The sequence below is a fragment of the Chanodichthys erythropterus genome, chromosome 21, assembly GCF_024489055.1.
Source record: "Chanodichthys erythropterus isolate Z2021 chromosome 21, ASM2448905v1, whole genome shotgun sequence".
Lineage (NCBI taxonomy): Eukaryota > Metazoa > Chordata > Actinopteri > Cypriniformes > Xenocyprididae > Chanodichthys > Chanodichthys erythropterus.
The window spans coordinates 1,032,172-1,059,724 of record NC_090241.1 but is presented as its reverse complement, the minus strand read 5'-3'; the positions used below and the strand labels follow the sequence as shown (position 1 = coordinate 1,059,724).

The 27,553-nt window shown below is 41.2% G+C and overlaps 1 protein-coding gene across 2 annotated transcripts; it reads right to left on the bottom strand.

Moving 5' to 3' along the window:
* Positions 1–130: 130 nt before the first annotated feature.
* On the bottom strand, positions 131–27,201 carry mgat3b (beta-1,4-mannosyl-glycoprotein 4-beta-N-acetylglucosaminyltransferase b). 2 transcript variants are annotated; one of them, XM_067374267.1, is made up of 3 exons: positions 13,971–14,506; positions 8,615–8,969; positions 131–6,751 (listed from the first exon to the last, which is right to left on the bottom strand). In XM_067374267.1, the coding sequence occupies exons 2-3, from the start codon at positions 8,966–8,968 to the stop codon at positions 5,318–5,320; spliced, it is 1,788 nt and encodes a 595-aa protein (XP_067230368.1). In that variant the 5' UTR covers position 8,969; positions 13,971–14,506; the 3' UTR covers positions 131–5,317. The 2 variants fall into 2 exon arrangements, with proteins under 2 accessions (XP_067230368.1, XP_067230367.1); XM_067374266.1 differs by lacking the exon at positions 13,971–14,506 and adding an exon at positions 24,622–27,201 and having other exon boundaries at positions 132–6,751.
* Between the last annotated feature and the right edge of the window lie 352 nt (positions 27,202–27,553).

Genomic DNA, 27,553 nt, shown 5'->3' with positions numbered 1-27,553 from the left:
CTTCAGAACTGTAGATGAATTATATGTTCTCTGTCCTGTCCTCCTTATAACCATGATAATAATTTAACATTTTTTTCCTCTCATGGATCAATACAGCATTTAACCATCGACCGGTTCTCGTAAATTAAATAGTTGCAGAATTTGTAGTAAACACCAATGACTGCCTTTGATCAGTGGAAGGTAAATTGAAATATGTCCAAAAACTGGTTTTCAAATTAATTTATTATAGTTTTTGTCATAGAATTTGTTATTTTTATTCAAGGTTAACATATAGCCATTCATATACACAAAACAAAAAGGATTGTATAAACTCATTTCATGTACACACTCCTTCTTACCAGTGCAGAAGAAAACTATTCTCTTCTTTTCAAACACTTTCACTCTTTCCTCATTGATACGTCGTTCATCTGACTATAGGGTTCAATCAGAGAAATGATTCCATCTATAAACCAGCATGAGACACTCTCCCACACGGATCTGGTGGAGAGGGACAGATCAGTGGACATGATTGGCGGAGAGAGAGAGAGAAGAGTGGATGTGATTGGAGGAGAGTGATCCCACCGCAGCATGTATAATGTCAGATCACAGGAGAGATAAAACTGGATTGATTAGCGGAGCAAAAACCCATACAGTGCATCAATAATAGTGACAAACATGATAGACTGATCTTTATGTTATATGAGGATCTTATACAAGATTACACATCAAGATGACAAATATTGACTTCACCAGAAAATATAAAGAAAGAAAAAACCCTTTAATATATTAAAGCAGAACACACTGAATAAGTTACACTTTCGAAATTATAAATGCAGTGCAGATATGAACAGTTTGGAGAGAACAGCTCGTGTCACTGGACGTTCACCGTTATCTCCTGTGTGTTTGACTCTCACACAAAAGGGCTCAATCATGAATATGCTCTTATATTTCATTTTCAGGTGTTCGGTGTGTGTGTCCTCATGATTCACGTCATAATTTCTTTTGATCTGTGATGAAGCACAGACGAGCACCTGCTCCATTCCATTATAAAACCTGTCCTGTGTTTTATATAAACATTTTTCCATTCATCCGTTTATCACAGATAACAGCATGTGAGCTGCGAGCAAAGCTCCCTGAAGCATGAGACGACGCCGTTCACAGGTGATTCACAAGACAAAAGCAAGATAATGACCCAAAACAAACTCTACGCCAGTATGCAAACGGACCGCGCGCGTTCTTCAGCGATTCTCTTTCCTCTACAGTTTGAAGAGCATCTTATCAAGGTTAGATTTGTATGCTGCCTTCAAGTGATATCGGAAGTTTTTTCACTTCCCACTTCTGAAGTTGTGATGACAAGAGGATGAATCATAGAGGACGCCAGGTTTATTCTTGCCTATTTTTTTGGGAAAATCTTATTATAGCCAAATTATATTTAGCGTCCCATTCATTGACAACCATATAAACCTTATTCACCGCGCTATCTAGATAGCTTGCTGACTGTTTCCGTGGTGTATAAAACATATGCTTCAATTGATTATTCATATATGTAAATATGCACTACTATAACGACGAGAAAAAAAAAAAAAACTAATAAAGAATAGCAATCGTTCTAAACTCCGCAACGTTTAAAGTTTATGGCCCGCATATCTCAGCTCCTTCTCTCTGCACGATATAGGTGGAGCTTGATGTCCAGCTCCACCTCTTTGGGTATAATGGTGACCCCAAGCTCCTCCTCTCAGGGTGTAATGGGTGGAGCTTCATGTACAGCTCATTCTCTCTGCACGATATGGGTGGAGCTTGATGTCCAGCTCCACCTCTCTGGGTATAATAGGTGGAGCTTAACCCCGAGCTCCTCCTCTCTGTGTGTAATGGGTGGAGCTTGACCCTGAGCTCCTCCTCTGTGTGTAATGGGTGGAGCTTGATGTCCAACTCCACCTCTTTTGGTATAATGGGTGACCCCAAGCTCCTCCTCTCAGGGTGTAATGGGTGGAGCTTCATGTACAGCTCATTCTCTCTGCACAATATGGGTGGAGCTTGATGTCCAGCTCCACCTCTCTGGGTATAATAGGTGGAGCTTAACCCCGAGCTCCTCCTCTCTGTGTGTAATGGGTGGAGCTTGACCCCAAGCTCCACCTTTCTGGGTATAATGGGTGGAGCTTGACCCCAAGCTCCACCTTTCTGGGTGTAATGGGTGAAGCTTGATGTTCAGCTCCTCCTCTCTGGGCAAAATGGGTGGAGCTTGACCCTGAGCTCCTCCTCTCTGGGTGTAATGGGTGGAGCTTGATGTTCAGCTCCTCCTCTCTGGGCAAAATAGGTGGAGCTTGACCCCGAGCTCCACCTTTCTGGGTGTGATGGGTGGAGCTTGATGTTCAGCTCCTCCTCTCTAGGTATAATGGGTGAAGATTGACCCCGAGCTCCACCTCTCTGGGTATAATGGGTGGAGCTTGATGTTCAGCTCCTCCTCTCTGGGTATAATGGGTGGAGCTTGAAGGTCCAGCCACACCCTTTCTCTAAACCCACCACATCCAATTAAGCATTTGAAGGAATCTCTTTCGCCTACTTGGGGTTCAGTGGCATTTGCATACTAGCGTAAAGTGTTTCTAGCCAAGAAAGTTAATGACAGACTTCATGTTTAAGATGAATAATATGGGGTGAATGGACAGGATGGAGGGATGACATGGAAGAGAGAGACATTTCAGTCTTTCATACAGAGTTAGAGAAGAACTTGCAGCATCTCTCTCCTCTGACAGATCGACCTTCCCTTTTGTACACAGAAACAGGATAGTAATAAATTAGATAAATAAATGTAAACAGCAACAACATTTACAACAGCAAACAACACAAAACAAAAATGACAGTAAGTCCAAAACAGTGAATGTTTGTTAACTGAGAGAGAGAGGTCATCTAAAGCAGTTCCCGATCTACAGCCAAATGCCTCAAAACAGTCCTTCATTTGATTCAAATGAGCAAAACAATCATTAAACTCAAGACAAAACCCCCCCAGAGCATCTTACGCAAGTTCAAACCAAAGTAAATCAAATGTTCTTCAGAACTAAATGTGGCACGGTGGTTGTCGACCGACAGATAAGACACTCGGCAGATGTGAACCCAGCCCTTGTGTCTCAGATTCTCCAGATATGAATTTCATGAGGTCATTCATAAGGCCATTAATAAAGATATTCCTGCTCATGTAAGCTGCTTGATATGCAGATTTAGGTAGAATGAAACCAACTCTAGTCTGCTCATAAACGCTTGTGTTTCAGGATAAGAATCTGATGCAGTTGCATCAGAAGTCACTGGAATAAAGGTCAATATTCCCATGTGGAAACCACAGATTTGGAGACATCCGTGCCGAGATGTCTGCAGCTCACGCAGGCTTCTCTCAAACACATTTACTGTGAGCATAAAGGCTGAATTCCCATTTGACGACAGACGAGGGGTCACGGCCACACTGAAGCATCTGAGATCGTTATAAACACATGTGGACGGAGACTGAGCACCTGTCTCTGCTGAGATCCGTTATGTCTTCGGGACGCTCTTTCTATCTTTAGGCTGTTTATAATGTGCCGCTGTTGTGCACTGCTGCAGGAATGGCAGACAGAAGTCATTTGTTAGTTCATGACCCTTGACTACTGGTGATATTTATTTCACTGTGAAGGTTTGGTGGCAGTATTTTAACCAGTGCCAAGATAGTTCCTATATCTGAAGACCTGTTTTTAGCAGTGCATGTCTGACATAGAGATAATGTTCTTCGGAAATGATTCCCTCTTCTACTTTAATTATATGTCTAGAGGAGTTTGTTTATGGCTGACCATTCTGGAGCCTAAAGCGAACATGACACGACATTCACTTCTCATTTTACTTGTGTAATATATTTTTTTGCAATGAGGCATTCTGTGAGGATAAATGTAGGATAGGACTTCATTTTCTTTATAATGTGTCTCTAAAGGTGGTTGATAAAGAGGGATTGACGTCAGCTATACTTGTTCAGAATAATGACAATGAGTCATTCACAATAGGAGCAGCGACATGAATCAAGAGAGTTAATGTTACTACAAGTTGACTTTAACAGCCCCAGAAGACAAAGTCAGTGAATTATCCTAGAATGTTCCCTGTCAAATCTTCAGATCTCTGGTGCTGCCGTGTGAATGTAATTCCCCACAGATCTCTAATGTGATCATATGGCTTCACTGCTCTGAGAACAGGATATTTCCAGCACAGGATTTCATAAGAAACTGTTCCTGTTCGAACTTGAAATTAAAACACGAGAACCAAGACCACCAAACACTACATGGCTCTGTTCCAAAACACAGTGAGCTGCATTGCTGATTGCAGTTAAGTATGAAGCATGTTGTTAAGCTAACAATTCTTAAAAAGCATAAAAATATTTATGTTTATCTTCAATGCTTTTCGGTATTGAACACGCTGCACGCCAACGTCTTCGTCCGCCATCGTGGCTAGATTTTTTTCGCGTTGCAGATCAGGCCTGCTCTAGAAAGGGTAAATTACAATTCCAGAGGAACATATCTTAGAAGGCATCATATGATTTGGTGTCAAAGACACACCTATGATGCCTTAAAATGCCTACGTAGGCAGTTCACTAGCTTGGAACAGAGCCTGTGTCTTATTTTATCTGGCGTCTTCCCATTTTTGTGCACAATATCGCAGACTAAATATCTGCTTTTTCTTTGAAAACAACTCATTTTCCAGCTTTAGGATGTTTTCCACAAGGATTTCTAAAACAGGAAGCTCGTTTTTGTTCTGTCAGAGTGGACCTCTCCCTCTCTTGCTCGGCTAAATCTCACATATCAGCTCCATCAGAAGAGCTCGAACAAAGCTCTGTTTCTCTGTAATGGTCTCTTTCTCTCTCTCTCTCTCTCTCATCTACAAACTCATTCAGAACAGCTCACAATGATACACAAAGTTTTTTTGTCTGGCCGAGGAAAACAACGTTTTGAGTTCAGAGGAATTTACAAGCTGTCAACAAACCCAAAAAAATTTGGCATTTGTGCAATGAGTTCTTTTTTTTTTTATTCTTAAGTGCAAGCAAGAAAGTCTGCACACCAATGAAATTCACTCACACACACATTCGCTCTCTCTCACACACAGTCATGTACAGTGAATACAGGAGGCGCAGAGTCTCTCACAGAACCTTCATGTAAACATCGACCAAAACAGAAAGGTTTGCTTGTTCTCTGCAAGGCCTGTGTTCACATGAAGCGTTCAGCCATTGGACGGTGTTGGGTGAGGCCGAGGGTCTTGACCAATGGGAGAGAGAGGAAAGAGAGGAACAGGACGGCGGTCTCTTCTCTCCCAAGCATTTGGTCCGCATTCCGCTCTATGCGCCTCCTGGTTTGGACTGCATGGCATAAGGGTTCTCCAACAAGTAGCGGTAGTGATTGTAATTATCCAACATGTATTTGGGGGCATACATATGTTCCTTAGGGTCCGAGGGCGGGTACTCCTGCACAGAGCCGTCGAACCAGCCCCCCGTTCGGATCAGCTCCCGGATGTAGTTGAGGTCCCGCTTGTCCTCGTAGTCGCCCCAGCGAGGAAAGTCCCCGTTCTGGGCCGAAATGAGTTTAAAGTGAATTCCCTCTGGCGTGAAACACCAGGAGCAGTGCCAGCCTGCGAAATGGAACGGACTTCCAATTGACCACTGCACCAAGATGTGGCCGGTGTCGTTCTCGTACTTCCGGAATCCCGGCATGGTGTAGTACTCCCGCCGCCTAAGCCGAATCCCATCGTTGTCGTAGACGTCCCTCAGCATTCCGATGGTGCACCCGGACACCACCTCGAGGGAGCCCAGCTGCTTCCAGAAAAATCCATATAGGGATTTCCGCATGTGGATGGCAAAAGGCTCCGTCCAGCCATCGAAAAGCTTAAGGAAAAGGACTCCTTCCTGAGCTGGAATTTCGTCAGCATCATTGATGAGAAAAACATCATCGGACCGCACGCCCGCGATCCGAGCCATCCCGTCGCGAGTCAGGAACGTGCGCAGATAGTCGTCGGCGATCCATCCGTCCTGTCGGCCGCCATCTGGGAAATGGTCCAGGAAGACATAGAGGATCTTGTGCCGCACGTAATTGTACGTTCCGTTGAGTAGCAGATTCAGGAATCTCAACGGGCGTCTTTCCCCGTATGCCGTGAAGTTGGACTCGCACACGAGGAAGAGATCCACGGCCTGGATGAGCTCGCGGAAGCGCACATGCAACAGGTCAAACTCGTGATTCACATTAATGGCGTTTATGACACGTCGGGGCGTCTCACGTGGCGTCAGTCTCTCTTTCGTGGGCAGATTGGAGTGGTAGACCATGGTGGGCACGCCGCAATAAGGACCGTGCCAGCCTGGCCGACAAACGCACTTCACCAGCCGCTTGCCACGCTTTGGCTTCCCTCGAGCAGCACCGGACTCTTCCACCGATTTTGCTAGAGTCTTTGACTCGTCAGGCTTTTGCAATATTCTCCGCTGGCCCATTCCAGCAATGCTGGGTCTCGCTTTCAATGTCTCGTCTTTCGTCGGTGCCATCTCCGTCCCCTGACGGAAGCACAGAGCGCCCGCTTTGGTGCGGACGAAATAAGGGGTACGGTCATCCCGGAGGACATGTGTGCGGCGGTGCAGGTCGCCCAGGGATTCCAGCGGGTCTGGAGTCGATCCGTGACGCGGCTGAAGCTTGTTCACCGCAACTCTGACAGCAGCGTCTCTCTGCGGGTCGGGCTTGTGGTTGGTCGGACTGCTGGGCTGCCAGGCGACCAAACCTCCCTTATGAACCTGATTAATGGAGAACATACACCATGAGAAGACTCAAAGACAGTAGAATCTGGACAAAGTTTCATTGACTCACAGGGACTGAAAGATTATGACAGAATCATGTGATTACAGTGGGGCGTGTACTAGTTGCACTGAATCCACCATGTTCTACACCGCAAGCAGGTGGCACAGCATCAAGAACATCCAAAATAACTCCACTTTTATGTTCATGTGCCACCACAAACAGAAGTAGAACTGAAACGTGCTCCTTGTGAGCAAGCGTTTTGAAAAAGTCTATTCAAATGCTGTAATCTGCATGTTTCACAATTAATCGTGGGGGTAGCAATCATAATCTTGAATATTTATTAGATTAACTATGCAGCCCCATTGATTGTTTAAAAAGCTGGATCACTATAATTTTTTTTTTTTTATATTACACTATGCATGCATCATTATTCTCTTGCACATTTTGGCTCAATTTTATTGTTTAGTTGATCTCCCCTGCTGAAAAATCAAGCATAAATCAGCATGGATTCTATGGTGGTCCATGCTGGTTTGTGCTGGTTATGGGTGGTACAGTGCTAGTTAATGCTGGTCAAGGCTGGTTTATGCATGTATAGTGCTGGTTTTGCTGGTGGACCAGCATATTCATGGCTGTTCTCAAGCAAAAGTGAGCTGGTTCACCAGTATGGGGTTGCAGGGTTGAGTGTGAGTAGGCCAGTCTGTATGCAAGCAGTGTTTTGGGACAAGCATTGATTTTAACACATTAATGATGTAAATGAAAAACAATATAAAGGTTAAAACACATGATTATAACTTTGTCTTTTATTTTGCTCCCTCTGCTGGAAGTAGAACTGAAAATTTTAATTATTTTAGTTATGATTACATTATTAATCAATGTCACTGGTGAAAGATCTGTACACAAATCAGTTAAAAAGCACTTGTGTGCAATGCAAAACAAAAACATTTCGAGATACGAAAACCAAGAAACATGCATAATAAAAGCATAATCATAAGCAGTTTGTTCAATAACAGGGGTTATGAGAAGAGCTATTTCAATGGGACAGTTAATAACTTGATACTGACAGTTAACAACTAAAGGGAACACAGATCCCCATAATGGTGATTTCAAACAAAAACCTTTGTACCAAAGAAATAAAGCCAAACCGCTTTGTAATAAATGAAAATGATAAAGCTGTTTTTGAAGTTGTTTATTCATCCTCTAGTGAGATATTGATTTGATTTGCATTTGATTTCATCTAAGTCTGTCAGTTGTTGTCAGTTCTCTTTTTTTCTGTTCCTCTTATTTTCAGCGATTCTGTTTGTTAGCCGTAGGTGTTCGTCAGTCGTCACTAATGCTGAAACATCACTTGTGAAGTGCATCTATGTTATTTCACCAACTGCAACATTGCTTCAGTGTTACTTTTACTCTCTATAGATGAAAACAGAGCAGTGTTTGTTTAACACTGAGGATTTTACAGAGTACCAGTAAACATGTAACCAGCAAAATGCATTTTTCCATATTAAATAATTTGCGTAAGTTAATTTGGAAAATTGTTAACAACAAACACACACTAAGAAATGTGACCTGTAACACGTACACAAGTTCTGTTGTCATGCCAGCACCCAAAACATAACATTTGCAGGTCCGCCAGCAACCAGCATCCCAATCTGCTCCCAGTGTGCAAAACATACCTTATACTGGTGACCAGCAATTCTGGATATTTCAGCAGGGTCACTGTGATGCTTTCACATCATTGATCTGATTATTTGAGCGCCCAACATGTCAACTTATGACTCAACCAAAAGAGTTTGGGCCGGGACTATCTGTCTGACTGACCAATGACAGACAGGGGAGTGTTTGGTGCAGAACAGTCTCCGTACCTCTGTAGTGCCTGAGCTCCGGCGCTGCAGATCTTCAGGTCTCTTCCACGGCCGTGGTGCTTCAGGTTCTTGTCCGGTGTCGAGCTCCAGACCATCTCCTCCAGCCCGAGGCTTGCCTTCCGACAGGCTGTGGACCAGCGGAGGTCCTTCCTCCGGAGACGCACTTGACAACGGGGTGGTGCCCTCCTTCCAGAAGAAACCAGTGACCATGATGAAGGATTTGATGTTAGGGTAGGGTGCAGACAGCTCCCTCAGCAGGGACACGTAGTGGAGAGCCTTGTAGTAATGCAGGAAAGAAATGACACACAGTCCCACCGTGCAAATCAAGAAAACCCTGTGCCGTCTCATTTTCATCCTGAGAAACAGGAGAGAGAGAAACTTTTAGACAGACTCTTATTGATTTTGAACTGCTGAAGTAAGTCATTTTTGTCCTCAAGCTTCTATTACACAAAGACTTTTGAGTTTCTCTATTTTTAATACTCTCCTGCAGAAATCTCTGCATGCTGTTACCTTACCCGTGTGTGAAGGAAATAATGGACAAATACATTTGGGAATTATATGCATGTGAAAACATAGACGAATCACAATTTTTGTGAAGCACTCTGATTTCAGAACACCTCCTGAGATGCTGCATAAATATAAGCGTGTATTTTGTGGCATTCCCCTCACAGTATGTGTTTGTAATTTAAGGTGCTCAGTGATCACGATTAGATGGACAGATTTCTCTCCAGCCTTTCAGAGCAGCTGAAGAACAGAAGCTCCTCAGTGTGTCTGACCTTCCAGATCATCAGTGATTGTAACAAAACACCCCATGAGAACGTTCACCACAATTGTTCCCATCGCTGTTGTGAGTTTAAGAGTTTGTGTGGCGTTCAGCTAACAGGGAATGTTCTCATAACATTGTGCAGAACGTGAGCGCAGACATTTCTCTCCACAATGCTCGATTTTGTGTGTCGCGTTCTGAAATGCATCAGAGTTTGTGCATGTGAAGTACGTTCATTGGGACTGCATTGGACAAGCATCTGCGTTTTTGTGTCCTATGAAACTCCCGTCAGGCCACTTACACGACTGCAAAGCAAATTTCCTAGATGTGTAAGCAGTGAGAGGACTAGAGACATGACATACAGGAAGAGGCTGAATCAGCTGTTAAATAACCAGCTGAGTTAATGAGTGATGTGATTGGACGATCAGGTCTTCTGACGCAGGAACCACTCAAATGACATCACACGCAGCGGGCGGCACTGCGGGGTTCGCAAGACACAAATAAACCGGTGCATTATTGTGGGAAGACGAAAGGAATAAACAAAACAACAATCGGCAGCCAAATTGGATTTAACACAATCGAACTCCTACACACATTCACTGTGTGACTTTTCTCGCTTCACAGCATTTCAAACGGTAACAACTCAATTGGGTCTGGTTTTTAATTCTGCGGCGGGTTCTGGTAGATTCGGGTCATCATCACCCCACACACTCAATCTTCTGCGTTATATAGAGAGAAACTACATGAAACAGAATTCAGGGGTCTTCACATGCATTTTTAAAAGTTGAACTATTTTTAACTTGAAATGGTCGTCAGCTTCTGTGTCATTGGCTGTGTAACACATGGAAATGATCTGATTAGCTAGTTCATGTTTGTTTTTATCAAGCTGTTTAATCCAGATTTTCATAGTATGCAAAATATAAAATAACACTCTAAACCACAACATCAACCCAACCCGTTTACTCGCTCAACCACAGCATTTGCAAAGAATCATATAAATAATAATGTTAATCTTATTCATTATTACTAATATATATATATATATATATATATATATATATATATATATATATATATATATATATATATATATATATATATATATATATATATATATATATATATATATATATATATTATATATATATATTATATATATATATATATATATATATTACACAGTACAGTCCAGAAGTTTGGAACCACTAAGATTTTTAATGTTTTTAAAAGAAGTTTCGTCTGCTCACCAAGGCTACATTTATTTAATTAGAAATACAGTAAAAAACAGTAATATTGTGAAATATTATTACAATTTAAAATAACTGTGTACTATTTAAATATATTTGACAAAGTAATTTATTCCTGTGATCAAAGCTGAATTTTCAGCATCATTACTCCAGTCTTCAGTGTCACATGATCCTTCAGAAATCATTCTAATATGCTGATTTGCTGCTCAAGAAACATTTATGATTATTTTCGATGTTGAAAACAGTTGTGTACTTTTTTTTTTCAGGATTCCTTGATGAATAGAAAGTTCAAAAGAACAGCATTTATCTGAAATACAAAGCTTCTGTAGCATTATACACTACCGTTCAAAGGTTTGGGGTCAGTAAGAATTTTTATTTTTATTTTTTTGAAAAGAAATTAAAGAAATTAATACTTTTATTCAGCAAGGATGCATTAAATCAATCAAAAGTGGCAGTAAAGACATTTATAATGTTACAAAAGATTAGATTTCAGATAAACACTGTTCTTTTGAACTTTCTATTCATCAAATAATCCTGAAAAAAATATTGTACACAAATTAAATGTTTCTTGAGCAGCAGATCATCATATCAGAATGATTTCTGAAGGATCATGTGACACTGAAGACTGGAGTAATGATGCTGAAAATTCAGCTTTGATCACAGGAATAAATTACTTTGTGAAATATATTTAAATAGTACACAATTATTTTAAATTGTAATAATATTTCACAATATTACTGTTTTTTACTGTATTTTTAATTAAATAAATGTAGCCTTGGTGAGCAGACGAAACTTCTTTTAAAAACATTAAAAATCTTAGTGGTTCCAAACTTTTGGACTGTAATGTGTGTATACATTATATATATATACATATATATATATACATATATATATAGTCAGTTCATTCTTGTAAATGCCTATAGAAGGTCTTTGGCTAAATGATGCCATTTTATAAAGATTTGACACAACAGTGTGTGGGATGTTAAAGACAAAACATCTACAGTCACATGACCAACTTGATCACAGCAGATCCGCTGAGTCACATCTGAGACCTTAGAGAGCACGCACACGCGCACACACACACACACACACACACACACACAGTGTGTCTCTTGTGTGGAGTAAATCAGCTCATGTCAGTCTGCGTCTCTCTCTGATACAACTTTGATTTTTCCACGAGAGGAAACAACAGGCTGCGGTCACGTCAGGACACTTGCTGCACTCGCCTGTAAAGTCTCAATTAAAAATCAAAATGGACAATTCTTGTTTTTTTATGCAATATTGAAACATTTATTCTAAATGATTTATCGGTGCACATCATTATTGTGTTAAATTCATGTTCTGGTAATCTTGAATCAGAATATCTTCCTCTTGCAGCATCTCTTCTCTGATGATGAGGGCGGGGCAACCTGTCACTCACATTAGATCCACCAATAGCAAACCACAACCATCCAATCACAATCAAGCCCCGCCCTACATTTGTTCTTGTTTGAGAAGTGTTTCACCGGAATATACGGCACAATAGAGAAGAAAAGACTTCAGTTTCATGTTGACTTTAAGACACTGTGTTAGTCTCTTATCACACACACACACACACACACACACACACACACACACACACACACACACACACACACACACACACACACACACACAGTACATAAATAAGCGCAAGCATTTCCTGACCTCTAGATGAGGTCCTTTCAATGTTTTAACATGGAGCTCATTACAGAGAAACAAACCCTCAGGGATGTTTGTCAGTTTAGTTCACTTCTGTGAACACATCTGTTCCCAAACTACAGTTAATACACACACACACACACGCTGGGTTTCCATGTTTTATGGGGACTTTCCATCAACATAATGATACTGTACAAAACCTACCCATCACAGAAAACTTACACACACACACTCTCTGACACGAGTTCAGCTCAGCACTGCAGTCCAGTCCGGTTGCATTTTTTATTCTTTGTGAAGTACAACACAATACAGACCCTTTCATGGACATGATCAGAAATCATCTGCTCAGATATAAACGCACACACAGCCACTCAAGAGCTCCACAAACCACACTGACATTATCAGCACAGTTCCTGTGAGAAACGCAGGTGTTATTGGCTCATAAAAGCAGTTAAAGCACTGCGATCTTTGAGACCCCCAAACATTTTTCTCCCAAAAATGGTAAATGCATGTTGAAAAACAGAACAGGTAAGAAAATCTATTTTTCAAATTTAAAATATATTCTGATTAAACTCTTGAATGCCAAAATATATATGAACATATAATTCAAGAGAAAGGAAAACATTTTCATATATTCTTAAAAATAGACTTACATTGAAAATGCATTTAAATAAATGGCCAAAAATATATGTTTGTAAACTATATAGGACTGGAACTAATCTGATCACTGACGCTCTGATGTTTCTGTAACAAATGAAAATGAAAACACCATCTACTCATATAAATGTGTGATTCAGTACAGAAATATGAACACACACACACAATCATGCACACACACACTTGCGGCAGATAAAACCCTGAGGGAAAAGAGGAATCTGTGTTGTGCAAGATAAGACTCAACTCTCATAATCTTCATGTTCATGATCATAAACATTCAGCAAAAACGCACAAAACCAAACACCAGAGACAAAGCCATCAGACATGTCTTGATTATTGATCGAAGTGTATTTTATGAAGGATGAATCGCAAGAATCTTCTCAGCCCAAAAACAAAAGGAAAAAAAAAGCAACATTTTGTTTTGCACCGCAAGATTATTTCCATGACAATTAAGTACAATTTACACTCAAACTCTTCCATAACGCAAAAAAAAAAAACCCTCAAAATGCATCTACATTCTGAGCAACACAAATGAAACACGATCTCTCGTGAAGTGTCTGCGCTTTCATTTCCTGTCATGAGAGACTGTTTAAGACGCCAAACACATCCACACTTATTTTCTACTTCCTGATTATTAAACGGCTGCGCTCAAAATGTCTTCCATACAAAAGTTGCTTGTCAGTGTGTGTGTGTGTGTGTGTGTGTGTGTGTGTTCTCAGTGTATTCATACGTGCATCCGTGTTCAGGTCACCTCAGCGGACGTGTGGGTCAGAAAGCAGCGGCGCTGGACACATTCCCAAAAGGGATCTGTTACCAAGCACAGAGCTAAACGACGGATAAAACTCCATGAATTTTGGATAAGAGAAGAGAATTCCTCAGAGACACAAGTGAATGGGACAACAACCCTCCACACACACACACGCTGTCAAACAGCAGCTAATCATCACTGAACACGAGCGCAGCGGGACACGGACACAGCTGAGAATCAAACACCTGTTTCTGCACTTACTTATAGTCGGTGTGTGTGAAGCCCTGTCCAGAAAACAACAGAAGCCTGAAGCTGAAGAGTGTTAGTGAGCTGAAATCACACAGGACATCAGAAGAGAAATGCTGCCCTTTTTAATAATAATCAGCCGCAAGTCACACAGAAGGCAAATAAACAACTATTACAATACAGCTCCTGTGTGTGACCACAAACACACACACAAGGAAGGGCTAGCTTTAAAGAACAGCCAGCATGTCACTAAGATTGTGTGTGTGTGTGTGTGTGTGTGCGCGTGTGTGTGTGTGTGTGAAGCAGAGCTGCACAATTTGCAAACTATGATTTTGCATTTTCTGAACAGTGAGAATGTGATGCAAAACTCACCAGCATGATGCTATTCTGCTCTGTGGTTGCTATACTGTTCTGAGTGGTATTGCTGTTAAGTGTTGCACTATGGTTGCTAGGGTGTTCTGGGTGGTTGCTAGAGTGTTGATATGCAGTTGCTAGTGTCCTAAGAGATATTAAGTGTTGCACTTTGGATGCTAGGGTGTTCTGGGAGTTGGTATGCGGTTGCTAAGGTGTTGTTGGTGGTTAAAGGAACACTCCACTTTTTTTGAAAATAGGCTCATTTTCCAACTCTCCTAGAGTTAAACAGTTGAGTTTTACCGTTTTCGAATCCATTCAGCCGATCTCCGGTTCTGGCGGTACCACTTTTAGCATAGCTTAGCATAGTTCATTGAATCTGATTAGACCGTTAGCATCGCGCTTAAAAATGACCAAAGAGTTTTGATATTTTTCCTATTTAAAACTTGACTCTTCTGTAGTTAAATCGTGTACTAAGACCGACGGAAAATGAAAAGTTGCGATTTTCTAGGCTGATACGGCTAGGAACTATACTCTCATTCCAGCGTAATAATCAAGGAACTTTGCTGCCGCTCCATGGCTGCCGCAGGTGCAATCATATTACGCAGCGTCTCTCACAAACGTCTCCATGGTTGCAATGCACGTTCCCTGTGCAAGCAGGGGCTCACGGGTGCTGCGTAATATGATTGCACCTGCTGCACCGGAGATCGGCTGAATGGATTCGAAAACGGTAAAACTCAACTGTTTAACTCTAGGGGAGTTGGAAAATGAGCCTATTTTCAACAAAAGTGGAGTGTTCCTTTAAGTGTTGTGCTGTGCTTTCATGGGTGTTGCTATGGTGTTCTGAGCAGTAATGAGCATTGCACTGTGGTTGGTAGGGTGTTTTGGGAGTTGCTATGCAGTTGCTAAGACGTTGTTTATAGTTAAGTGTTGCACTGTGCTTTCAAGGGTGTTGTGCTGTGGTTGTAAGGGTGTTCTGGGTGGTTACTAGGGTGTTGCTATTGCGTTCTGAGTGGTATTAAGTGTTGCGCTGAGCTTTCTAGGGTGTTGCTATGGTGTTCTGAGCAGTAATGAGCATTGCACTGTGATTGGTAGGGTGTTTTGGGAGTTACTATGTGGTTGCTAAGGTGTTGTTTATGGTTAAGTGTTGCACTGTGCTTTCAAGGGTGTTGCGCTGTGGTTGTAAGGGTGTTCTGGGTGGTTACTAGGGTGTTGCTATGTTGTTTTTATAGTGTTCTGAGTAGTATTAAGTGTTGCACTGTGGTTGTTAAGGTGTTCTGGGTGGTTACTAGGGTGTTGCTTTGTTGTTTTTATAGTGTTCTGAGTAGTATTAAAGGTGCCCTCGAATGAAAAATTGGCATAGTTGAATAACAAGAGTTCAGTACATGGAAATTACATACAGTGAGTCTCAAACTCCATTGTTTCCTCCTTCTTATTTAAATCTCATTTGTTTAAACGACCTCCGAAGAACAGTCGAATCTCAACATAACACTGACTGTTACGTAACAGTCGGGGTGTACGCCCCAATATTTGCATATGCCAGCCCATGTTCCCAACATTATGAAAGGCATTACACAAGAGCAGGCATTAACGTCTGGATCTGTGCACAGCTGAATCATCAGACTAGGTAAGCAAGCAAGAACAACAGCGAAAAATGACAGATGGAGCAATAATAACTGACATGATCCATGATATCTTGATATTTTTAGTGATATTTGTAAATTGTCTTTCTAAATGTTTCGTTAGCATGTTGCTAATGTACTGTTAAATGTGGTTAAAGTTACCATCGTTTCTTACTGTATTCACGGAGACAAGAGAGCCGTCGCTATTTTCATTTTTAAACACTTGCAGTCTGTATAATTCATAAACACAACTTCATTCTTTATAAATCTCTCCAACAGTGTAGCATTAGCCGTTAGCCACGGAGCACAGCCTCAAACTCATACAGAATCGAATATAAACAATATAACAGTATACAATACTCACATAATCCGACGCATACATGACGAACACTTTGTAAAGATCTATTTGAGGGTTATATTAGCTGTGTAAACTGTGTTTATGCACTGTTCAAGGTAAGCGCGAGCTCTTTGGGCGTGGAGCACGCGAATTAAAGGGCCAGTAGCCCTGAATCGGCTCATTTATAATGATGCCCCAAAATAGGCAGTTCAAAAAATGAATTTTAAAAAATCTATGGGATATTTTGAGCAGAAACTTCACAGACACATTCAGGGGACACCTTAGACTTATATTACATCTTTTTTTTAAAAAGTTCTAGGGCACCTTCAAGTGTTGCGATGTGGTTGGTAGGTTTCTGGTCCAGCAGCTGAAAATGCTGCATCTGATCACTTAGTAAAGTAGCAGCACACTCTCCTCATCACCACAGATGATCTGAGGAATCAGTCATGCATGACTAACAGCACTAATAATACAGAATGTGAGTTTGTGTGTGGGTGTGATCTCCAGACAGTGACCCGCATGAGTGTGTGAAGCGTGTGAATGTCTCAGTCAGTAGGTCCGGCAGTGCCAACATTGAACTGGCACACTGAACTGCTCCAATATCCCGCTGCGTCACGTATGTCACCATGGAAACATACGTCACACGTCATGTGTCACCCAAAGTGTGGCGGAGCCAAACTCAGTCTTGAACAATGTGTGTGTGTGCATGTGTGAGAGAGTGAGCGCCTGTCTGTCTGCCGGTACAATAGAGCTCATTCTCTAGCCGCTCAATATCTGCCCAATCCACAAAAAAACACTCCTTCTGTCCGAATGTGGGCGACGAGCCGCTCCAGCACTTCACCCCGTTCTACAGCCGCACACCCGCTCACTGCTTCTGCTGGCCAAAGAAGTGCTCAAAATATATATTTTGTATAAATAAAATGAATGAGACAATATTATGCTCTTTTACACAGTCTTGATGTTGTTTTTGGGCTCTACTAGAGCAGGTTTTCCTGCTTGAATGTTGATTATTTTCCTCATATTCTCCACTTTTGCAGCTCCTCTCTTCCCAGTCTGTCAGTAACGCTCTGTTTAGTTCCTGTCTCTATGAAGCCCCCCTTCTGAAAAGCACAATGTGCTCTGATTTTTACAAATGTATAAATTAGTGGGTGTTTCATTGGCAGTTTTATAAAATAAACTGTTTCAGACACACTTTCACACTCTCACTAGTTTCATTTGTCCAGCGGTGGACAGACGGATCACAGATACTCTCACATCTGGTATGTTGTGTTTTGTTTGACAATATTTGAAATAAAATGACCAACTCTTTCACTGACAGCATTTTATGAGTCTTAAACACATCGAATTAAATACTCAAAACTTCACACATTTTGCATAATTGGACAAAATTGCTTGGCTGGAAATAATGCACTAAAAATATTGAGGTTTACCTTGATTTTGCCTTTTCTATAAACATCACGCCTCATATTTCAAAATACTGACTCTTAACATTTGATAAGAACTTGTTAGGAATAAAAACCTTTATTGACTGACCAAAGCTGCATTAGAAATGGGCTGGAGTGAGGATAAGCAGGTTTTGTATCGATCACAATGGACACGCACATAAACACACCTGATATCTGTAGGACACACCCTGAACCTGCTGTGAGTTCATTAAATATTTAAAGATTATCTGAACTTTAAACAAGTTTGCATCATTAGCGATGTTCACTAAGTCACTATACTCAAACAGCATTAAGTGATCAGAACAGAAGCATCATTTTCAGCTGCTGGTCTGGGCTAGAAAACAGCTGAAAAAAATCCAAAAGATGCATATTGAAAAACCCACATTCACAAACCAGAAGAGCACAGAGACGCTTTTTCACACCAGACAGGAAGAAAACACATATAAACCACACTGATGAATGTAGCGTCATTTTCATCAGTTGGTTTAATCATCTAGTGCACACTATAACACAGCTGAAGGTTCTCCAGCACAACAGCTCATGTTCCTCTGCAGGAATAGACACAATCACTTCTGAGTGGTTTCTAGGGTGTTGCTATGCAGTGTATATAGTGTTCTGAGTGATAATAAGTGTTGCACTGTGGTTGCTAAGAAACTGATATCAAAGTCCCTTTAAGACAAGTAATTTCACTCGCGGCCATCTTTGAAACGCCTCTCGGGCATCCTGGGCATCATGCAGCTTCTATCTCTTTGAATGGGGAAACATCAAATTCTCCAAAGCTGTTTGCCAAGCTTTCAATTAAATTTCATATTTGAAATCACGAATTAATTCTGACAACAACTGTCTCATAGTGTTTTTCCAAACGCTCGAATCATGACAAAAAAACTGTATTTTTTAGGCTGGATCAAGCTAATGCACATGCGGAGTCCTAAATGCGCGTCTCTTGTGCCTCATTTCGGAGGCACGCGTCTGACTGTTTCTATAGAAACCAGTGTTTCTAACGGCCGCTGCAGTGACGTGATAACTTTACCAGCTGGCGATTGACTCTTTTTTTGAAGGCGGGACTTATTCCGCCATATTGCGCATTACACTTTCTCCCATTCAAAACAATACGAGTGACATTTCTTGTGTTATTCTATAGTCTTTGCTGATATGCAGTTGTTATAGTGTTCCGAGTGGTATTAAGTGTTGTACTATGGTTGCTAATATATTTTGGGTGGTTTCTAGGGTGTTGCTATGCAGTTGCTATAGTGTTCTGAGTGGTAGAAAGTGTTGCTTTGTGGTTACTAGGATGTTATGGGTGGTTTCTATGGAGTTGCTATAGTCTTCTGAGTGGTATTAAGTGTTGCTCTGTGGTTACTAGGATGACCTGGGTGGTTTCTAGGGTGTTGCTATGCAGTTGCTCTAGTGTTCTGTGTGGTATTAAGTGTTGCTCTGTGGTTTCTAGGGCGTTGCTATGCAGCTGCTAGTGTTCTGTGTGGTATTAAGTGTTGCTCTGTGGTTTCTAGGGCGTTGCTATGCAGCTGCTAGTGTTCTGAGTGGTATTAAGTGTTGCTCTGTGGTTACTAGGATGTCCTGGGTGGTTTCTAGGGTGTTGCTATACAGTTGCTACAGTGTCCTGAGTGATATTTAGTGTTGCTCTGTGGTTACTAGGATGTCCTGGGTGGTTTCTAGGGTGTTGCTATGCAATTGCTACAGTGTCCTAAGTGGTATTAAGTGTTGCTCTGTGGTTTATAGGATGTTCTGGGTGGTTTCTAGGGTGTTGCTATGCAGTTGCTACAGTATTCTGAGTGGTATTTAGTGTTGCTCTGTGGTTACTAGGATGTTCTGGGTGGTTTCTAGGGTGTTGATATGCAGTTGCTACAGTGTTCTGAGTGGTATTAAGTGTTGCTCTGTGGTTACTAGGATGTCCTGGGTGGTTTCTAGGGTGTTGCTATGCAGTTGCTATAGTGTCCTGAGTGATATTTGGTGTTGCTCTGTGGTTACTAGGATGTCCTGGGTGGTTTCTAGGGTGTTGCTATGCAGTTGCTATAGTGTCCTGAGTAATATTTGGTGTTGCTCTGTGGTTACTAGGATGTCCTGGGTGGTTTCTAGGGTGTTGCTATGCAATTGCTACAGTGTCCTGAGTGGTATTAAGTGTTGCTCTGTGGTTTATAGGATGTTCTGGGTGGTTTCTAGGGTGTTGCTATGCAGTTGCTACAGTGTTCTGAGTGGTATTAAGTGTTGCTCTGTGGTTACTAGGATGTCCTGGGTTGTTTTTAGGGTGTTGCTATGCAGTTGCTATAGTGTTCTGAGTGGTATTAGGTGTTGCTCTGTGGTTCCTACTTCTGAAAGCGAATCATCTCATGTTCCACTGCAGGAATCAAACAGCCACATTCACAGAACTGACGCTTCCTTCCCATGAAAACTGGAGCCGAGACGACAACAATCATCACATCAAGAACGCTGCTCTTGTGCAGCACAAAACACACACATCAGGTGTATTGAGCTTGATGTGTCTATTAATCACAGATAAACACACTCTCTGATTATAGTCCTGCTGTCTGTCTAGAACCGTTTGTTTGTGTGTCTCATTTAAGTTTTACTCTGGTGAGTGTCAGGCAGTTTTAATCACCACCACATGTTTATACAGATCATCTACCATCAGTCGCTCTAAACCTGAGCAGGAGGAACACAACGAAGCAACACGTGATTAAAGCAATGCTTCTCTTCTATGCGTGTCTGGGGTTTTCTCTTAACCAGTCACAAGTGTGATAACTGGCAGAAAACTTTGAGTTCTATTCCTGTCATGTTACACCAGGTCCACCCACAGTCACATCTGATTGGCTCGACATATTCAAAATATGTTTATATTTGCTGTGATTGGCTCTCAAACACACTTTCCTCCACTCCAGATGGACATGAGTGTGTTTAGTATAAACGAATCTGTTATGATTATGATTAAGAAGATATCAGGCTTTGAGACAGGAAGCTGTCAGCAGAGAGGAGGAAGTGCACAGCTTGAGGAGTGTGTGTGCGTGTTTGTTTGTGTCTATAGGTGGAGATCCCCCCGCTGACGGGAAGCGAGTGGGACGTTCCATCAGGCGTCGGCTCCGCACACACTCAGAGGTCAAAAACAGGTCAGCACCATTTTGGCTGCAGTAGGTGTGTTCGGGACACAGCTGTAAGGCGACACCGACGCTCAAAAACACTCACACGCCTGACGCACTGGATACGTGTGAGAAAAACACACCGTCCTAAAACACACCGCTACTTCCAAACATGTAGTTTGTCTCTAATATGACAATAAAAATCATTCTATACCAAAAGCCTTTGTTTATCTTTGACATTTTCTTTTTGAATTGTTTTTCATACATTTACGTAATTAAAATGACACTGTATTTTACACTTAAGTTTGCATTTGTGTTGGAATAAATAGAATAAAAAAAAATGCACTTATTGACTTAATTTTACTTAACTAAGTGAAGTGGATTTTACTCAATTCCATGTGTGAAATTTAATTTGTTAATAATTTATTAGTAGTACTATATGTGTGAAATTTACTTCTGTGTCAATCTGAGTCAAATTAAGGGTAATTTCATATCAAGTATGAAGTATTTTTAAGCAAGTCATAATTTTGTCTTTCATGCTCACTTTCCACGCTTCTCTCAGCTCACTTCAGCAGGCGTTCGGTTCTTCGTGACGTCTACATCAGCCAGCTGAACTCTTCACATGTACAGTGAGTAACAGCATTTTGTTGCGCACACACGAGCAGCGGCTTTGCTGTCGGTAAAGCAATATCAAAGTTCATACCCAGTTACTTTGTCTATTTACACTCTGTCAAAAGAAACTGTTCCAAATGAATCCAGATATGCTTAAAGGCCATTTACACGACACCGTTTTCAACTAAAATCTAGTGCTGTCAAATCGATTAATTGTGATTAATCGCATCTAACATAAAAGTTATATTTACAAACTTTTATGTTAGATGCGATTAATCGAGTTGACAGCAAACTTAAAATGTAGAACTTTTTATGCAGTTTGGCCCTTCATTTACACGCCAATGGCGTTATGGGGCCTGAAAACACAAACAAGTGCAAGTTTTTGAAAATGATACCGTTATTGTATCTGTGTAAACGCAAATTTGTGAAAATGGTGACATTATGCACATTACATATTCAGTCTATAGGCGCGTAGTGTTTCTATACCATGTTCTTTACAAAGTGACATCGCCATCTACTGGCCTGAGCAGAATACAGCGTTTTTAGTCATTTTTTACCTGATCCTTGTGTATGGGGATAGTTTTGACAACATTGTAGTCTGTATGCGAAAAATGCAAAAGAAAAAACGTTTTTGTTTTTAGTTCATCGTTGTCGTGTAAACGTACCTTTAGATTAGTGATGTTTAACTCCTGCATTTGTGTAAACGATTCATAACTTTCAAAACAGCATCTATCCTCCTTCCTCCTCATTGACTCACAGTGACATTGAGGAAGTTTGCAGTTAACCTTTTTGAGCACAAATCTGAAATTAAATGGTTGTAAGGCAAGCACATTTTTCAATTTTATTTTTCATATTCAATGTCACTTTTTACCCAGCCATCCAATCACAGTGGAAGAGGGGCGGGGATAAATACCACATCGACCAACCAAAACATCCTGCTTGTACAATGGCAACAGACGACAACAAGCAGACAAACAAAAACGCTTTGGAGGACACACGAACCTAAGTCTTGAGTTCTGAACGTTACAGTGTGTTTTCATAGAACGTGAGCTCATAAGATCAGGGAAAGTTTGAATTCTCAAGCAAAACTGATCATCTCAACCACTCACACAATAATCAAGTGACAATCATCCGTGTTTGTTCATGTGCTTTAAACACGAGCATTATGAGCCAATGACACCCGACGTCCTTCAGTCTCAGTTCTCATTCATTATCTGTTCATTCAGTCTTTCTACAGGCGCCCAGACTTCCGTCATTTAAACTCTTCAAGGATTCTGTGATCAAACAAACATCCAAATGTTGATTTCATCAGGTTGTTATGGTGTCTAAGAGAACAGACACCATATGAGCTGATGATGACATGAGACTCAACATCTGCTCACCGTGTGTTTACACACACACACACACACACACACACATTTCACATGTCATTGTTTTGATCTGGCGCTGTAGGTCAGTCACCTGTGAGCTGAAACTCAATCCACATCATTACCTAGAAAACGACCAAGCAGAACCAGAATGGAAAATAAAGCCAACCAGTTTTTCTGGTCTTCTCCTGAGCTAACAAAAGGCTCGAGGACACGTGCGACCCAAAATCAAAAGAAAGTAATATTATATTATATGAAGACCATTTTAGGACCATTAAGCTTATTTTTTTTTTTATGGCATTTTCATGACACGCATGCAAATTTCCCTCAACTCATTACTGCAATGCAAACACAAGACTTCATTTTAATATTTGAACAATCTTATTTAAATTGTAAAGTCAATAGACTTATTCTAATAAAGTATACTGATTTTAATTTTAAAACACTATTTTATTGCATTTTAAGAAACTAATGATAATCAATATTGAGAAACAAAAACTCAAAATTAAAATTTGCCACAATCCAAAGCATGTTATTGGTGCTAAAAATAACCTTCATTTTCTTTATACAAAATATAATTTCTTATATTTTAAAGGATACTTCTGAGTCAGACATGTTCTTATCGTATTTAGGCATCTGAATTTATGTTTCCACACAGATCTGGACTCACACCACATCAGAATCTGGATTGTAGCGGACAGAGGCATGTGCAGTATAACCAACAAGCTTAAATTACATATTTAAATGAAAAGTTCCTATCATATTCAGGCATCTGAAATTATGTTTCCACACAGATCTGGAGTCAAAACCGCATCAGAATCTGGATTGTCGCTGACAGAGGCCGGTGTGGTTTCACTAACACAATGCTTCAATTTCATATTCAAATGACAAGTTCCTATCATATTTAGGCATCTGAAATCATCTGGTGTCAAACCGCATCAGAACCTGGATTGTAGCTAAAAGAGGCCGGTGTGATTTCACTAACACAGTGCTTTAATAACATATTTAAATGACAAATTCCTGACATATCTATGCATTTGAAATTATGTTTCCACACAGATCTGGAGTCAAAACCGCATCAGAATCTGGTTTTTTCACTGACAGAGGCCGGTGTGGTTTCACTAACGCAATGCTTCAATTTCATATTCAAATGACAAGTTCCTATCATATTTAGGCATCTGAAATGATCTGGTGTCAAACCGCATCAGAACCTGGATTGTAGCTAAAAGAGGCCGGTGTGGTTTCACTAACACAGTGCTTTAATAACATTTAAATTACAAATTCCTGTCATATCTAGGCATCTGAAATGATGTTTCCACACAGATCTGAAGCCAAGCCACATCAGAATCTGGATTGTAGCTGACATAGGCATGTATGCTTTCAGTTACACAATGCTTCAGTTTCATATTTAAATAACATGTTCTTATCATATTTAGCCATATGCAATTACATTTCCACGCAGATCTGGAGTCAAACCGCATCAGAATCTGGATTGTAGCTGAAAGAGGCCTGTGCGGTTTCACCAACACAATTCTTCGATTATGTATTTAACTCACACGTCACTATAGAGAAACAAAAGCAAGTTTATATTTGGGTTTGACAACATAATCTGCTCGTTCTGGGACACAAGATAACATCAGATCAGACCGGAAAGCAAATCAACATCAGGAATATTAATAGCAGCGAGTGTTATGAGGACCTTAATGAGACGCCAGTGATTTCGGCTGTTTTTGGTTTTGCTTTCTGACCGAACAGATGCTGCTCCCCATCCACCCGACCTGTCTGTCTGTCTCTCTGTGTGTATATGTGTGTGTGTGTGTGTGTGTGTGGATGTCTGTCTCACCCATCGCCTGACGCTCCTCTAGATGTTCATTGCGGATGGAGGCGCTGCGGTCGGTCAGGGTGGAGGTGAATGCGGGCGCACGGAGGCTTTTGTTCGCATCGGAGCGGTCGGATCTCGCGTTCAGGGCGGATGATGCTTCAGTGACGCTCGGGCGGTGATGCGGGCGGATCGCGCTCCTGTCGAGCGTCCGTGTGTAAATCCATGCTGGAGCGGAAGAAAGAGAAAATCACTCTCGATGTGTCGTCGCGTTCACGGCTCGAGTCCCGCTTGATCTCCGTTAACTGGAGCACTGAGCCCGTGCGCGCTGCTTCTCTTTCGGTCTGTTTTCTGCTCAAATGACGCTCTTCCGCCCAGCAGTGATCGGTGTGTCCGTCGGTACCGGGGGCGCAGAGACCCGCAGCTCCGCCCTCCGGACCACCGACACAAACACAAACACACACCGAGTGCGACAACCAGCGGATCACACCGACACTTCAGCATCCTCTCACGAGCTCTTCATCCTCCGCACATTATTCTTCATCAGAATATAACAGTTTTATCACGTTCATATCGTGAGGCGATGAGAAATGAAGATTATTATTATTATTTTGTTGAACTGATATTTTAAGACAAACTATCATCTCACATAAATGATCCTCGCATGAAAACTAGTGGTTTTTAGACACATAAAACATTTGCAATGTGATTTTGGTTTGTTTTACGTCACATTCTCAACTCTATCCAGATCAGATCAGTAAATAAGTAATATTAATTATCTAAAAATGTAATGTTTATTAGTTTCTCAGATATTTTTACACAACCCTGTTACTGCATGATTTCCTTCCTGTTACCAAATATGTATTTAATAATTGTGACGCACAGGAAGTGACATAATTTGAATCTTTATATATATATATTAGACAGCAAATGAACATTTTGTCCTCAAAGTTGATGTTAGAAGCAGGAAAAACGGGCAAGCGTAAGGATTTGAGTGAGTTTGACAAGGGCCAAAGTGTGATGCTAGAGACTGGGTCAGAGCATCTCCAGAACTGCAGCTCTTGTGGGGTGTTCCCGGTCTGCAGTGGTCAGGATCTATCAAAAGTGCTCCAAGGAAGGAACAGTGGTGAACCGGAGACAGGGTCATGGGCGGCCGAGGCTCATTGAAGGCTGGCCCGTGTGGTCCGATCCAACAGATGAGCTCCTGTAGCTCAAACTGCTCCAGAAGTTAATGCTGGTTCTGATAGAAAGGTGTCAGAATACACAGTGCATCAGTTTGTTGCGTATGGAGCTGCAGACCAGTCCATGCTGACCCCTGTCCACCGCCGAAAGAGCCAACAGTGACACGTGACATCAGAACTGGACCACGGAGCAATGAAAGAAGGTGGCCATTATGTTTTCTTCTGCATCACGTGGATGGCCGGGTGCGTGTGCATCTCTTACCTGGGGAACACATGGGAAGAAGGCGAGCCGGCGGAGGCAGTGTGATGCTTACACGTACCACCTACTTAAGCATTGTTCAGACCATGTACAGCCTTTCATGGAAACGGTATTCCCTGGTGGCTGTGGCTCTTTCAGCAGGATAATGCTCCTGACACAAAGCAAAAATGGTTCATGAATGGTTTGAGGAGCACAATGAGTTTGAGGTGTTGACTCGGCCTCCAAATTTCCCAGATCTCAATCCAATGGAGCATCTGTGGGATGTGCTGAACAAACAAGTCCGATCCATGGAGGATCCACCTCACAATTTACAGGACTTAAAGGATCTGCTGCTAACATCTTGGTGCAGATACCACAGCACACCTTCAGGGGTCTAGAGGAGTCCATGCCTCCACGGGTCAGGGCTGTTTTGGCAGCAACACAATATTAGGAAGGTGCTCATAATGTTATGCCTGATCGGTGTACATGAAAAATATGTATTTGACTCTCTGAGATTGACAACCTTTCAGTTGTTCTTTGTTAAAGCAAAAATAACCCGACATCTGATCAGGATATCAAACCAGAAAAGAAAATGCAGGATGGACTTGATGTGCATTGACCGGAAGGTGTAAAGTGGTTTCATGAACACCAGTGAATGTGTTTTTATAATTGTTTTTCCATTAGGGACTCTTGAGGATTCATCATTACAGTATCATGTGTTTTCCAGGAAATTCAAAACAAGAAGTCTCTTGAGATAGAAGCAATTTCACTTGTTATAGCGCCACCTTGTGGCTAACTCTAAGAAAAAACTGGTACTGGACATGCTGCATATACACTGCCCTCCAAAAGTTTGGAAACACTCCTGGTAAAGTGTGGTTTTGGACAATATCAGCGTAAATGCTTATCATTTTTTGATGCAAATACATTAAAGTAACTTGACATTATCATTGAAGACCAGCAATAATAATTTTCATTTTGATTACATAATAATGGCAATTTATTCATGTCAAAGTCAGACATGCCCCTTTGCCAGCTGTGATGCTGGTTACTGGATTAAACTTGGCTCAGGTTTGTAAAAGATCTTTGGGTCAGAACACCTTAATAGCTTCAACAATTGATTGCCAATGCAATGAACCAATCAGAACCCAGTTTAGGTCAGAGAGCTGCTAATGCTGGATATTTTGATGAAGTTTATTCTATGTGTAAACTGTTTATGTAATAAAATATTTTTCATAGTTTGTGTTGTCCCTTATCAGTGCAAAATTATTACAAATGGGGATTCATGCCGATATTGTCCAAAACCCCACTTTTTGTAGGGCGTTCCCAAACTTTTGGAGGGCACTGTGTATCTTAAGATTAGACATTCAGAGCATCTTTTTTTGTGCATAAGAACTCGTACGTTAGTTCTTCCTCAAATGACTGAAATAATCATTAAATCAGCGAATGAATCATTCAGTGAAATCACAACTGTTAGATTCATCTGTGCAATATAGCAGCCCAGAAGAGTCGGGTGACGAGATTTGAGAGCAGCTTCAGG

Bases quoted from the DNA above. Each gene is read 5' to 3' on its own strand.
- mgat3b (XM_067374266.1), bottom strand. From the start codon at position 8,968: ATGAAAATGAGACGGCACAGGGTTTTCTTGATTTGCACGGTGGGACTG. The intron at 6,752-8,614 runs GTACGGAGACTG...TCCATTAATCAG, and splicing joins GGAGCTCAGGCACTACAGAG to GTTCATAAGGGAGGTTTGGT.